We start from the raw sequence: 12,719 nt of genomic DNA, 5'->3' as shown, positions 1-12,719 counted from the left end.
TCTCGCTTTGGGTTCGTCTTCTGGATTATGCTTGCTTTCATCACACTGCTGCCTCTGCTCTAAAGCTATGGCCCATCTATGGACACAAATCACCTTCTTTGGTTCTTTTCTCTTAGCCCCGTTAACACCATTCAGAACTTTGAATAGAAAGGGGGAACCAAAAAAAGGGAACTTTTACAAAATATGTGAAACTAAAAAAATAGTCTCCTTTTGAAGGTTTAATTGCTGGCTTACCTGGGATTGTTCTCAGTCCTTGTTCTGCTTCATAATCCTAGGGTCACTTGCCTTGGCTTCGTAAGACCCGTGTGGATACTTAATTACCTTGCTTGATTTCTTTCTCCTCAGCACCAGGCCCTGTCCCATGTGAAAGGTGCCATCTAAGGACCCACCACCCAGAATTGTCTCTCTAGAGAACTTGTCCTAGAGGATAAAGCCAAACTAGCCTTGTTATGCTGCTGCTCACTTTGGGCTCTTTTACTCATTTCTCAGTGAATGGGCATTCAGGCCCCTCCCTGAGGTTACTGGCATCCTCCAGGTGGAACTCAAGATTCTTCAGCAGGAGAGGGGCTTCCCACTTGGAGGCCCAGCACTACATACCACAACTTTCATACTGGTCTCTCAGGGGACCATTTACTTAACAAGAACTGTGGACATACTTTTTTTTTTTTCAGAAGGGAAAACTTTGATTTTGACTGCATAAAATTTAAAAACATTGAAACAGCAAAGTATATGCTAAACAAAATAACAAAGGTTAAAAAGAAATTTAAAAATCAAGAAACAAATAATTGCAAAGTGTCAATTCCCATAATCTTTGAATTTAGGGCTAAACTGATAAACGTATTACTAAGTTTAGCTGGGGGTGTTGTTTAGTTTTTGTTTATTTTACATTGTTTTAAAAGCCAATCAAAATTTATTAGGATAAATATTGTTACTTTTATAGATTTTTTCATGACAGCTTGTTGCATTTCCTGTATTGTCTCAAATGTCTCCACCTGGTCATGTCAAACTGCTATTAATGGTTTAAGTAATAGAGGATCTTTTATTGCAGTCGAAGTACAACAGTAATACTGTCTAATTCTAGAGAGTCCAGTGAAGTGGAAATAATATGTTCTTAAGCATTATGTTAAACCCTATCTTAGGAATTATAATAAAAGCAAGTTTAGCATCAATTGAATAACAGCCATTAACTAAAAGGAGAGAAATAAAAATGACTTTTAAAGAGAGAAAACATAGGCAGATGTCCTGCTGTGGTTGTGGATGTTCAGGGGTGTCTGCTGTGGAATTAAGTCAAACCTGGACATGACCCTGGGTCCCTCAGTGCTCATGATTTAGCCTCCTCTTTCCCTGGAGACCCGATGAACCCCCGACCGCCTCAGGCCTCTCCTTGCTGAATAGCAAAGTGGAGGAGCCACTGGGGGAAAGCTGAGATTTAAACTCTTCTTTAGCCAATTTGTGTCTCCTGCAACCGTATCTTTTCTTAGCTCGCTGAGCTTCCTCTGAGTCGACAGAGATGCCAGCCAACTTTGTTGAGGTTTTTTTCTCATGGGACATGATCCATCTTTGACAGAAGGAAGTCTTTCCAATTCTCTCTCTAGGTCTTTGGCCAGCTTTCAGTAGGAGTTGCACTTCTGGTGTATACTGCTGATGTTTTAGTACACTTTGGGAAGTTTCTTCTTTATTTCTAAGCAGTGAATTCCCTCCTTGGTTAACTTTCTGCAAAGTTTTTTTATATGTTTTTGACGTAGTTCAGTCTGTAATTGAAGTTTCAGCTGAAGCTTTTGAATTTCACTTTCAATCTATGAATATTCAAATTGCAAAAATGACTGCTTAGTTTGGGACATTTCTCATTTGACTTGTAAACTCTTTTTCATTTGATTTCCTTCATGTAATTTTTAAAATGTTCCTTGCTTTTCTCCTTCAAGCCTTTTTAAGGGGACATTTAAGTTAACAGCATGGATGAATTTCTTCGAATCAACTTCTGACTCATCGTCTATATGGTCTCCATTTTCTGATGCATTCTTTTTGTCTGGTCCCAAATCAGCATCATCCATGTAATCTCTAAAGAGACAGGCAAATTTATCCTCTCCAGCAGTTCCAGTCATAGATTTTTAGCTGGCTCTTTTTGTAAACTTATTTCATCCCATGTATGTGGGTTTTCAAGCATTTTTTCCATAGTTCCACACTCTTTGCTTCCAATCTGCATCTTCTTGGGAAAGCAGCCCTAGGCTTTCCTGAAAATGAGTGTTTTCAACCATACCATCCATTCTTTCCCTCTGATGTTGTTCCACATTCTTCTGAGATATTTTTAGGGTGTTTTGGCACCAGTCACTAGGAATTGGAGAGATTTTGATGTATCTTTGAGTGACCAGGTATGTCCTTGAAGGTAAGCCATCATCACTCTGTGAAATAAAAGTTTAGGGGACTCACTTTTAGTTCTTTCTTGAGAAAGTCTACTATGTCCTCAGTAAAGAGCTGGACCTGTTCAGATTTGTATTGGGCTTTGCCGTACTCAGTGTCTGTAATGTCATAGGACTGGCCTCCATTGGAAGCATCAGCTTGTGTGATCAGTCTAACCTTCTCACTGACTTTGTGAGGTTCTTCAACCCGGGCTAACTCTTTCCCCATCCTTAAAATATATCAGCTCTTTACTGTGGAAAACAGTCATGGCATCATATACCAGAACCTCCCAGGAAACCCCAAGAGACTGGGGCCTTGCCTCACACTTTTAGACAGCACCACCAATAGCACTGCACAGCTGCTCCAGGGCTGGTTGGAAAGACATCTTTGTGGCAGTCGGAGGCCCTCTGGTTAGAATCAGGGACTCACTTTGTCCAGGAGTCCCTTAGTCTGCCTCTCATCTCCAAATCAGAAAGAGGCCTCTGGGTGTCCATGGGTAGGAGTCACCCTCTCAGATTTCTCTGTGTGGCCAGAACATGGCAGCTGGCACTTTGGCACACAGTTTTAAGGCGAAGTGATGTCTTTGTTGGGGTTTAGAAGTGAGAAGAGGAGTAATAAGAATTGATGCTAGAAAGGACCAGATCATGGAAGAATTTAAGTCATACCTAGAAGTTTGGAGTTCAGTTCACAGTAGAGGTCTAGTTACATGATTTGAATGGGCAGTACCATCATCAGAACATACCTTGGCAGAATGTCCTTATTCAGAGCTACACACAAAGAAAGTTCAAACTAGGACCTGGTCCTTTTCCTTCTGAAGAATTCTGGGAAGTAGAGTTGAAGTAATAACAGTACAGATTGGTTGACTTGATAGTTCTTTATTACCGGAAACATCACTGAAATATATACTAGTTACCATCCACTAATGGGATAGCTGGAAAGGAAGCATTTCAGCCTTACCCACTACCTTCTAATAGTAAAATAAAGAAAATAAGACTTCTATGCAGCAATATTTACTAAAAGTTAACTGCCCACCCTTTAGTTTTTTCAGAGTAGTTTACTGAATTTTAGAGATACCATTACTATCTTTTGGAAGAGGAAGATTTTAAGAAATAATCGAATCTAGGTAAGGACATTGACTCTCAGAAAAGTGAATTGACTTGTCTAAAGTCACACAGCTGATTAGTGGCACAGCTTAGGTAACCCATATCTTTAGCTTTACGGGGCCAGATAGGTAGCATGAGATATGTGTAGCATGTTACTGGACTGATTCAGTGCAAGTACTGATTTTCCTAGGATTTAAAGGAAATGAATAGCCAGTGTATAGTGAAGCTGAGAAGGCTATGGCACCAAGCTGTGGCATGTGCCTGGTTTTGGTCCTGACCCTTTGGCTGTTTTATTGTTTTAGACTTATTCCTTTCTGTAGACTCTCTTTCAGTGGTATTTCATTGTGCGGTCCGCCTCCTGCCCAGAGCAGAGCAAAGTTAAGGCATATCCATTGTCTGTAAGCACTGCTAACAAAAGAAGATGAAGAATGTCTCCTTCCTAGTGGGGACTAGTTCCCAGTCTGCTTTCCTGTTGCTATCCTAGTGTTGTAAGTTTTAATGTCTTAAGAGAAAGGACATTATAAGTTAACTGCAGATATAGATTTAGATAGATTGACTAACCATTTCATCAGTGAGTGCTTAGCAGTGTTCTACTTCACTAACCTTCTTTGTCTGGTTACCTGGTAGGAGGATAGTGTTGCTTTGCTTCATTTCCACTGATGTCATAGCAGTCCGTTTGCTGCATCTGTTCTATCATTGACCTCCTGGATTAAGTTGGCTCAACTGGCTTGTATTTTGGTTGAGTGTATGAATAGCTGCTCTCTTCTGTTAAGAGTCTCCAAACCTCTATCTTCATCTTGTACTTTTTGTTATTTTATACAAATATGAGAGGAGTATAGAAGTGGCACCAGAAGGTAAAAATGGTAAGAAGGCAGATTGATGGGATTCAGTATAAGGAAGGCATCTCTACAATTCAGTGCCATCCAACAGTAGAACAGCCTTCCTTTTGAAATGGTACATAACTGACTTAGCACCAGAGCTGTTGAGGAAGGTACCAGGTGGTCACCTGTAGAAGGATCTCCTGCCTGCATTCAGTGGGAGGTTAAACTTAATGACTTCTAATATTCTTTCCGTCTCTGAAATTCCCATTTTAAATTTCTTGGTGTAGTATTTACCTTTATTCTCAAATCAATCTCAAAAATCTTTCAATGTGCTTTGTCTTAAACATTTAGAAAGCTTAACTTCCGCTTTTTTCAAATATTTGAATGTGAACAGTGTCTCTTTTTGACAAAAGGAAACAACATTCTTGCAAGATGGACCGGATGGAAAGGGGCTTTTCCTGCAGAGCATTCTGGGAGCAGAGGTTGATTGCGTAAGCTCTTATTTTGGTCTCAATGCTTCCTTAAAAACGTACAGAAATTCAAAGTTGCTGTTTATTGTTATTTAGGAATAGGGAACTAGGTGAATTCCCTTTTGTGTAGGTGGAAAAAGCCTAGTAAACATACCTCTTGGTAGCCCTCCTTAAGTTCTCCAAGATGGCACAGATGTTTTTGTGTATTCTTTGTGGTGAATCAGGGGTTGAAAGGATATTATAAGTGGAACTGAGGTAACTAGCATTAAAATTGTTCTTAAATACTGCTTCTTCATTTTGTCTCCCACATTTAATGCTGGAGTTAATGACAGGCCATATCAAGAGAAATTTGCCTCTATTTTCAAATCAGAGTGTGTTGGTTTGGGTCCTTCCTTATGTGTCTATCATATTTAAGCCAGCTTTCAGTGCCAGTGAGAGGCTCCATGAACCGAATTTGATTTCAGTTTTTTTTAGGTTCATCAAGACCTAACGTCTTCATAGATAATCTCATGTTGCATTTTCAGAACCACTGAATTTCAAGCAGGAAGGTACCTGAAAATTTCCTACAAGTCAGCTAGTAGAACTGTAGTAGCAGAAGGGACTTTACAGCTCGTGGATCACCCACCCACTGCGCAGGGATCATTTCTCTGCCGTCCCTGAGAGGTGATCATCTAGCCTCTGCTTGAACACTTGTGCTTACTGGGATTCCACTATTTCTGGATATGCTGCATTTGTTTTCACACAACCTTAATTATTAGTTAGAAAATTCTTCCCCAGAGTGTGCTAAAATCAACTTCTACTCATTGGTGCTAGTTCTGCCTTTGGAGCCTCACCAAAGTAACCTAATCTCTTTACTGTGTAGTATCTTAGCCTTTAAGGTGTTTGAAAACTTCTCCCTTCATTTTGCAAAACAGGCAAAATCGTATACTTTTATCTTACTTATTGATGACTTCATTTAATAAATATTTATTTTGTATGCACTATTTGCAAGCCTTGGGCTAAGTGCTTGGATAAACGATGAAGGGACGTGTCTTTGCCTTCTAGAACTGACAGTCTATTTAGGGCAAGAGAGGCTTGTAAGCAACTAACTGTAATAAGATATGAAATGTTAGAAGAGCAAAGTGTACAGAGGACTACTAGCCATAGGGGAGGTCAAGGTTTATTCCATTGAGGGCCTCACAAAAGAGGTAAAATTGGACTGGACTTTGAAGTTTGTCAAGTAGGGAATGGGGGAGAAAGCCATTCCAGGTGGGTGTAGGCAATGAGGCTTGAGTCATGGCATATTTCAGAATGATTATTACTCAGTCATATGCAAATTACAGGCTCTTAAAGGGCTTATTGTCATGTTAAGGATTTCAACTGATCCTGCAGCTGGTAAGGAGCCATGGATGGCTGTGCCCTTTTATTTTTGTTTTTGTTTTGGGTAGGGGGAAGTAATTAGGTTTGTTTGTTTGTTTGTTTTTAATGGAAATACTGGGGATTAAACCCAGGACCTGGTGCGTGCTAAGCAGGTGCCCTTCCACTGAGCTATACCCTGCCCCCTTAAAATACCTGTACTGTTTTTCTCATTACACAAGTCATAGAAGTTCATTGCAAACAATTCAGAGAGTATATTAAAAAATAGAAAAGAAAATAGATATTTCACAATCCCATTAATCAGAAATAATTGCTTTTTAATATCTTAGACATATTATTCTAGATATTTTTCCTGTGTATATGTATACAGTTATTCACATTCTTAAACAAAAATGGATAGTTCTGTGTATACTTTTTAAAATTGGATTTTATAATTAATATAACATGGACATATGATATTAAGAGCTACATAATTTTTTCCCTTGTTTATGATGTCACAGTTCCTTTATGTAATCTGTTGATGTTTCTAACTTTTTTAAGAATATTAATATATTATATGAATGAACATTCTTAATACATTTCTTTGAGTACTTGGTCTGTTGTTTCCCTGATGAATTCTTACAAGAGGTGGGGGAGGGAGGAGTCAAAGGATTTACTTGCTTTTAATTAGTTTTTAAACAAATTATGCCTCTCTGCTGTGTGTGAGGAACTGTGCTGTGCCTGGGAATGTAGCAGTGAACATCACCTATCTGCTGTCTGCTCTTGTGACGTTTATAGTTTAGTGGAAAAGACATGTCAAACCATCACGCAAATAATATGATAAAATATGGTACAACTTAGAAGGAAAAGGTAAAGGGTAAATGAAAGTTTATAACCTTTAGAAAGTCCTTTTAGAGAATGTACCAAAGTATATACAGATGAATTGGTATTATATTTGGAATTTACTTTGAAATATTCCAAAGTTGGGAGTTGAATGTGTGGGAGTATAGCTGAAATACGATTGGCCAGAAGTTGTTAATTGCTGAAGCTGTTAGTTAATTATACTCCGCTTTTGTAAATTTGAAATTTTCCGTAATAAAATGTTTTTACAAAAATAAAATCTTTTTTACCAAAAGAAAAGAGGGAAGAGAGAATATAATCTCGTTTAGATGGGGGCATCAAGGAAAGGCTCCTTTGAGGGAGAAACTTTTCAGCTGAGACCTTCATAATATATAGGAGTTGACCAGGCTGGAAGTGGTGGATGGTGGTTGGGGAAAGAGCTTCTAAGGCAGTGGGAACCACATGTACAAAGGCCAGAAGCCCTAAGTAAGGGACGTGTTGGTGTTTTGAGGAAATGAAAGAAGGCTGGTGTGATCAGAGTTGAGAGGATGGGGAGTAGCCATAGGCCAGATCTTGTAAGACCTTGCAGAGCCTTGTTAAGGATTTTGTCCTTTAATCCAACAGTGATAGAAGGAAGCATTCCATAGAAGGATTTTAAGCAGCTGAGTGATAAGGTCACTTTTGCTTCTTTCAGAGCTCAAGCAGACTGTTTTGTAGAGAATGGTTTTCGTTTGGGGTTGGAGGAGAAGTGAATGTAGAAGTGGAGAGACATTAATTAGGAGGTTATCACACTGGTCCAAGAGATCTGTTGACTTTGGATTAGAGAAGTAATGTTGCAGATGGAGAGAAGAGATACTGACTTGAGAGATATTTGGTCTTGGTGATGATATAGATATGGCGGTTGAAGAAGGGAGGCATCAAAAGTGTTGGATCAATTTCTGCCTGATGCATTTGAATGGATGGAGGTGTAATTGACTAAGATGGAGAAGAATGAAGGAAGAGCAAGTTTTGTGGCAAGAGACTGAGAGTTCAGTCTAGAATATGCTATTCATAAAATTTGCTCCAATTTACACTTTCATCTCTATATATGAGACTACATGAAAGATTTATATTCAGGGGCCTGATATGTATTAGTTTGTGTTTTAGAGAGATTATTCTGATGAGAGTCTGGAGACCAATTAGTTGTTAGTCTATGAGCTCTTTGAATTAGGGAATCTCATCTTAATTGCCTCTGACTTTGTATTTCTGGTATTAGGAGGCAGAGTGCTTGGCACATGGTAGGTACTTAATAAATAATATTAAAAGAATGAATGCTTATAGGTGAGCTATGAGAAGGTCCATGTAGAAGTGGATAGATTCTGGGAAAGTTTCCAAGGTAGATTCAACAGGGCTCAGATGGAGGATGGAAGAGAATTGCTCTCCTTTCCTTGGCCCTTCCTATTAAAGAGCTTTTCAGCAGCTTTGTGATGCTGGCAAGTCTAACTATGGGTGTCCATTGAAAAAACATTCTTAATGTTTTTTTTTTCCCTCAACATTTACATTTTGAAACTCCATAGGTTAGAGATCAGTGAGTTGTAATTATTATAATAGTAGCTTCAAGCTATTTGTAACTCTAGTTCTCTTCTCTCTGCTGACTTCTCAAGCCCAGAACTCTTCTAAGCCTAGCAGCTCTGGTGATGGGGGAAGTTTTAGCAGCAAGAGAAATTTGCAGCCAGGCAGCAATAGTTACTCAGTGTGTAGAAGCTGTCCAGTAGTTGAATAAATTGGATTTACTCATATGCTTTCCATTTTACAAATGGAAAAATAAGCCCTAGAGAGACTTGTCGAGAGGCATGCAACCGGGCAGCGTAAGCCCAGATTTCCCTGATACTGGGCTGGACTTAGTACAGCCGATTTCTTAACAGATTAACCAAATCAATATACTTTCTTCATTTTCACTGATTCCTTATTGCAGAGTGATTATATGTTAGTTTTAATATTGCTTAATGCTTCCTGAGCCTGCTCAGAGGCCCCTGAATATGCTCACTTAGCCGTGACCTTGCTCTTGTGTTGTGCTAATCACTACCAGTTTATATTGCTGTCTATCCTCTGCTTTCAGAATTGTTTGGAATATTGCCTCTCAGAGTCTCTTTCCGTGTTTAACTTCAAAATGATATCTTTCATATTTTCTCCTCGGTTGCCATGACCAGTGTGTACTGAACAATTGGGTCATCTTTGCATGTATCCCATATTTAAGTAGGCTGGCCCTGTAGCGGCAACACCAGACCCTGTGGAATCCAGGCACGTCAGGTTGTCACCTTTCCGCCTTCCTTTGTGTGTGTAGTGAAAGTGTGCGGGCACAAGGGCAGGGTGGGGGTGTACAGCAGAAAAGGGGAGCAGGTCAGGGTTAGGTGAAATAGTTTCAAGGAATATTTTGAGAGAGATAAAGGAAGCTTCTTAAAATTTCATGTTTTCTAGAAGACTTTGAAATTGTATCCAGGGTAAATTTCTTCTTTCTGCTATTTAGTCAGTTGATTCTGGCTCTGATGTTTTAGGACTGGAACGCTTATTCCTGTCTAACAAGCAGCATTCTGTAGTGCTGCATAGTGTTGGTATATATGTATGACGGAATTAACCTGCCCGTATCGGTGAAGACGACGAATGGGAAATGGGTTCTGGAAATCTCAGTCTATATCGTGTTCTTATATGTAGCTCTCTTTTATTATTACCGCTCCATACTCTAGGCACCGTGAGGTGGATATTATTGTACCCATTGTGTAGGTGAGGAAACTGAGGCTTAGGAAGTTTCAATATCTCTCTTAAGGTCACACAGCTAATCGTTGGTGAAGGTGCCCTTCAAACCTAAGCTTTTTTCTGGCTGCAAAGATTATGCTTTTAATAACAACCCCGTTTCCCCACATTGTCAGCCATATAAGTAACTCTCTTGTGTTTTCCTTTTCTCCAGTTTCAGAATCCTTTTGGAACATGCAGTTACTGATTAATAAATCTGGTTGCTTAAAACTAACCGAGGCTGAGTGTCTGAGATAGAACTGTCAGTATTTCACAGGAAAAGGTTGTAGGAGGGATGTCAGAGTGGGCAGAGGAGGCTTTCCTCTGACTTCTTATGAAAATACCATTGCCTGTGTTTCTGTACTGAGGTCTTGTTAGGGGCTTCAGAATATCAGGACGTAGCCTTGTATTCCTCAGAGGCAAAGAGGCTTTAAATACTCTGGAATGGAATCAGGAGAAATTCCACAGTTGTGACAATAGCTTAGATGTACGGGAATCACCTTCTCCAGACTTAGGCCCAGGAAGCAGAGAGCGTAACATTCCACAGCTAACTTCTGATTAGTGTTTTTGGCTTCTGATTTTGTTAGCAAACAGCCATGGTTTAACTGTCTTATTGTGAGTTCCAGAATCTAGAGCAAAGGGAAAATAGTAAAGAAACATGAAATGTTAACTTTTGGCCCCATTTTAAATCCTGGGTAGCTTAGATTTTATCTGAGTTCCTTTATGAAAACTGTAACCTGAAATAGACACTCAGCACCCTAAAGAACCTCATTCACATCTGTTTAGGTTTTTTGTTTTGTGTTTATGTAACTCCTTGCCACTGAAAGAAGTGTATGGATTATCTCTGTGTTTATTAGCTTCATGGCAGATCTACTGTGCAAATCTGTGGGGATTTGAAGGGACTTGAAGTTCTTTTTAGAAGATAAATCTGAGCCTCTTGAGAGTATAGCAATAAGAAGGTATTGGGATAAAATTTCAGGCTGAGAACACCACCTGGTGGTCATAAAGAGGACTTGAACCTTCTGTATTTGTAGTTTTCACCATAGTATATGAGTGATAGCTTTGTCCAGAAATTACATTCTTATTTATGATAATTGAGGATTCAGATTTCTAAGAGTAATTTTCTGCAATATGGTTCTAGCATTCCTTCATTAAAACTGCTGTCAAAACTGGCAGGTGAACCAAATCATTGTGTCCAGCAGAACTGAAATCTTGTGTCCTTTGTTGTTCCAAGTGCAGGTCTGGTTTATCTCTGTGGAAAATCAGTTAGTGTCTTTGCACCTCTTTATCACAGTCTCTAGCTTTGACATCATGCTAATTTTACATGGTAAATTTCTGCCTAGCGGAATGATGGAGAAGGAAATATTAGTGATTTTTCAGTAAATCTTTGGCAGACATCATATAAAAGTAAGTCACTTTTATCCTGTATAGGAATTTTGAAGAGGAGTTTGATAATCTTCCAGAGTGATTGTTAGAGTGAGCAAAGTTGGCAAGAGATGGGAAATTATGTAACAGCTTTTTACTGGAATACGTATCTGAGGTTTCTTTTTTATTGCAAGAAGCATCTTTATTATTCGACAGTCTTGAATCCAGATCATTCTGTAGTTGGGTAAAGTAGGGACATCAGCCCAAGGGGAAAGGATCCTATTAAGTTAATCTGGATGCATATTTTATAGGCCTGGTGGGGAGGGGAGGATAAACAAAGTTTTAAATTTCAGGCTGAGCCTTGAGCTGGCATGGCATGTCTGTATCTTTTTTCCTAGTAGGAAAACTGAATCCGGGCCCCACCACCATTGAAAAGTTTCTTGAGGGAATAAATAGAATGTGACATGACTCTGAACTGTTCTCCTGGGATTTTTTTTAAATATAGAAGTAATAGTGTTACAATATTTGCATTTCAACACTCATACTATCAGACACTGTAAAAAACTGCTCCATACACAAATGCCCACATATTATATAATTCCACTGATATGAAATGTCCAGAATTGGCAAATCTACAGAGACAGAAAGTAGATTTGTGGTTGCCAGTGTCTGGGATTGCCGGGGGTTGGGAGGAAACGGGGAGTGCCTGCTGATGGGCTTGAGATTGTGTTTTGGGGTGATGAAAATATTCTGGCATTAGATAGTTTTGATGGTACACCACTGTACGAGTATACTAAAAATCACTGTGTTGCACACTTAAAAAATTTAAAACTTAAAAGAAAGCTAATTCTTGGAGGAATGAACAAAACCAATAAAAAAGGTGATATGGTAACAATTCTATCACTTATGTACTAGCAGCAATGTTGTCTGATAATGTAACTATTCCAGTTTGGGTACTGAATGTTGTTTTAATTTGTTCTTGTCCTTTTCCTGACCTTCACAGGGCCACGATGGGCCTCCTGGAACATTGGTGTGTTCATCTGCATTCGATGTGCTGGAATCCACAGGAATCTCGGGGTGCACATATCCAGGGTAAAATCAGTTAACCTCGACCAGTGGACTCAAGAACAGATTCAGGTATTTACACAGCCCAAGGGTGAGTCAACTGCTTCCACATTTCCATATAAAAGTAGTTCCAGATGAATTTTAGTTCAGTCAAGCTTGGGCACAAATGTGAAGATAAAGGAAAGTTTAGTTATCAAACACTTTATGTTATATTTTAAAATTTTGATCTTTATATTTAAGGTACAAGTTATTCTACTGATGTTTTATCTCCTTCAAAACACAAATATATTTAAGGTACAAGTTACTCTACTGATATCTTACCTCCTTCAAAACACATGGATCCAGGAAGGTATAAAGGGGGCTCTTTGGATTATTTTTTAGGACCCTTGGCATTTGCAGATCTAATGTTTGTAGTTTTAGATATTCACTGAAAAAAAAACCCTCCAACATGCAGACTTATAATAATGTTTTATTACAAAATGCATATATGAATTTTGCTTGCTGTTAGGTTGGTGGGTTGGGAGTGAGACCCTTAAGTTAGTGAGTTCAGCCTG

The 12,719-nt window shown here is 39.0% G+C and overlaps 1 protein-coding gene across 3 annotated transcripts in view; it reads left to right on the top strand.

The window, feature by feature from the left end:
- The window catches only part of SMAP2 (small ArfGAP2), a 54,276-nt gene that overhangs the window by 25,743 nt on the left and 15,814 nt on the right, over positions 1-12,719 (top strand). For all 3 annotated transcript variants that reach the window (XM_072974687.1, XM_072974686.1, XM_006215856.4), the window contains exon 2: positions 12,104-12,237. Coding sequence is in view for 2 of the 3 variants with exons in the window: in XM_072974686.1 (XP_072830787.1) it covers positions 12,104-12,237 (134 nt within the window). In the remaining variant the exon portion in view is untranslated. The remainder of the gene's footprint in view (positions 1-12,103; positions 12,238-12,719) is intronic.

The sequence above is a fragment of the Vicugna pacos genome, chromosome 13 (genome assembly GCF_048564905.1).
Source record: "Vicugna pacos chromosome 13, VicPac4, whole genome shotgun sequence".
Lineage (NCBI taxonomy): Eukaryota > Metazoa > Chordata > Mammalia > Artiodactyla > Camelidae > Vicugna > Vicugna pacos.
The sequence above is the reverse complement of the archived record's forward strand: the minus strand, read 5'-3'. Positions and strand labels throughout refer to the sequence as shown.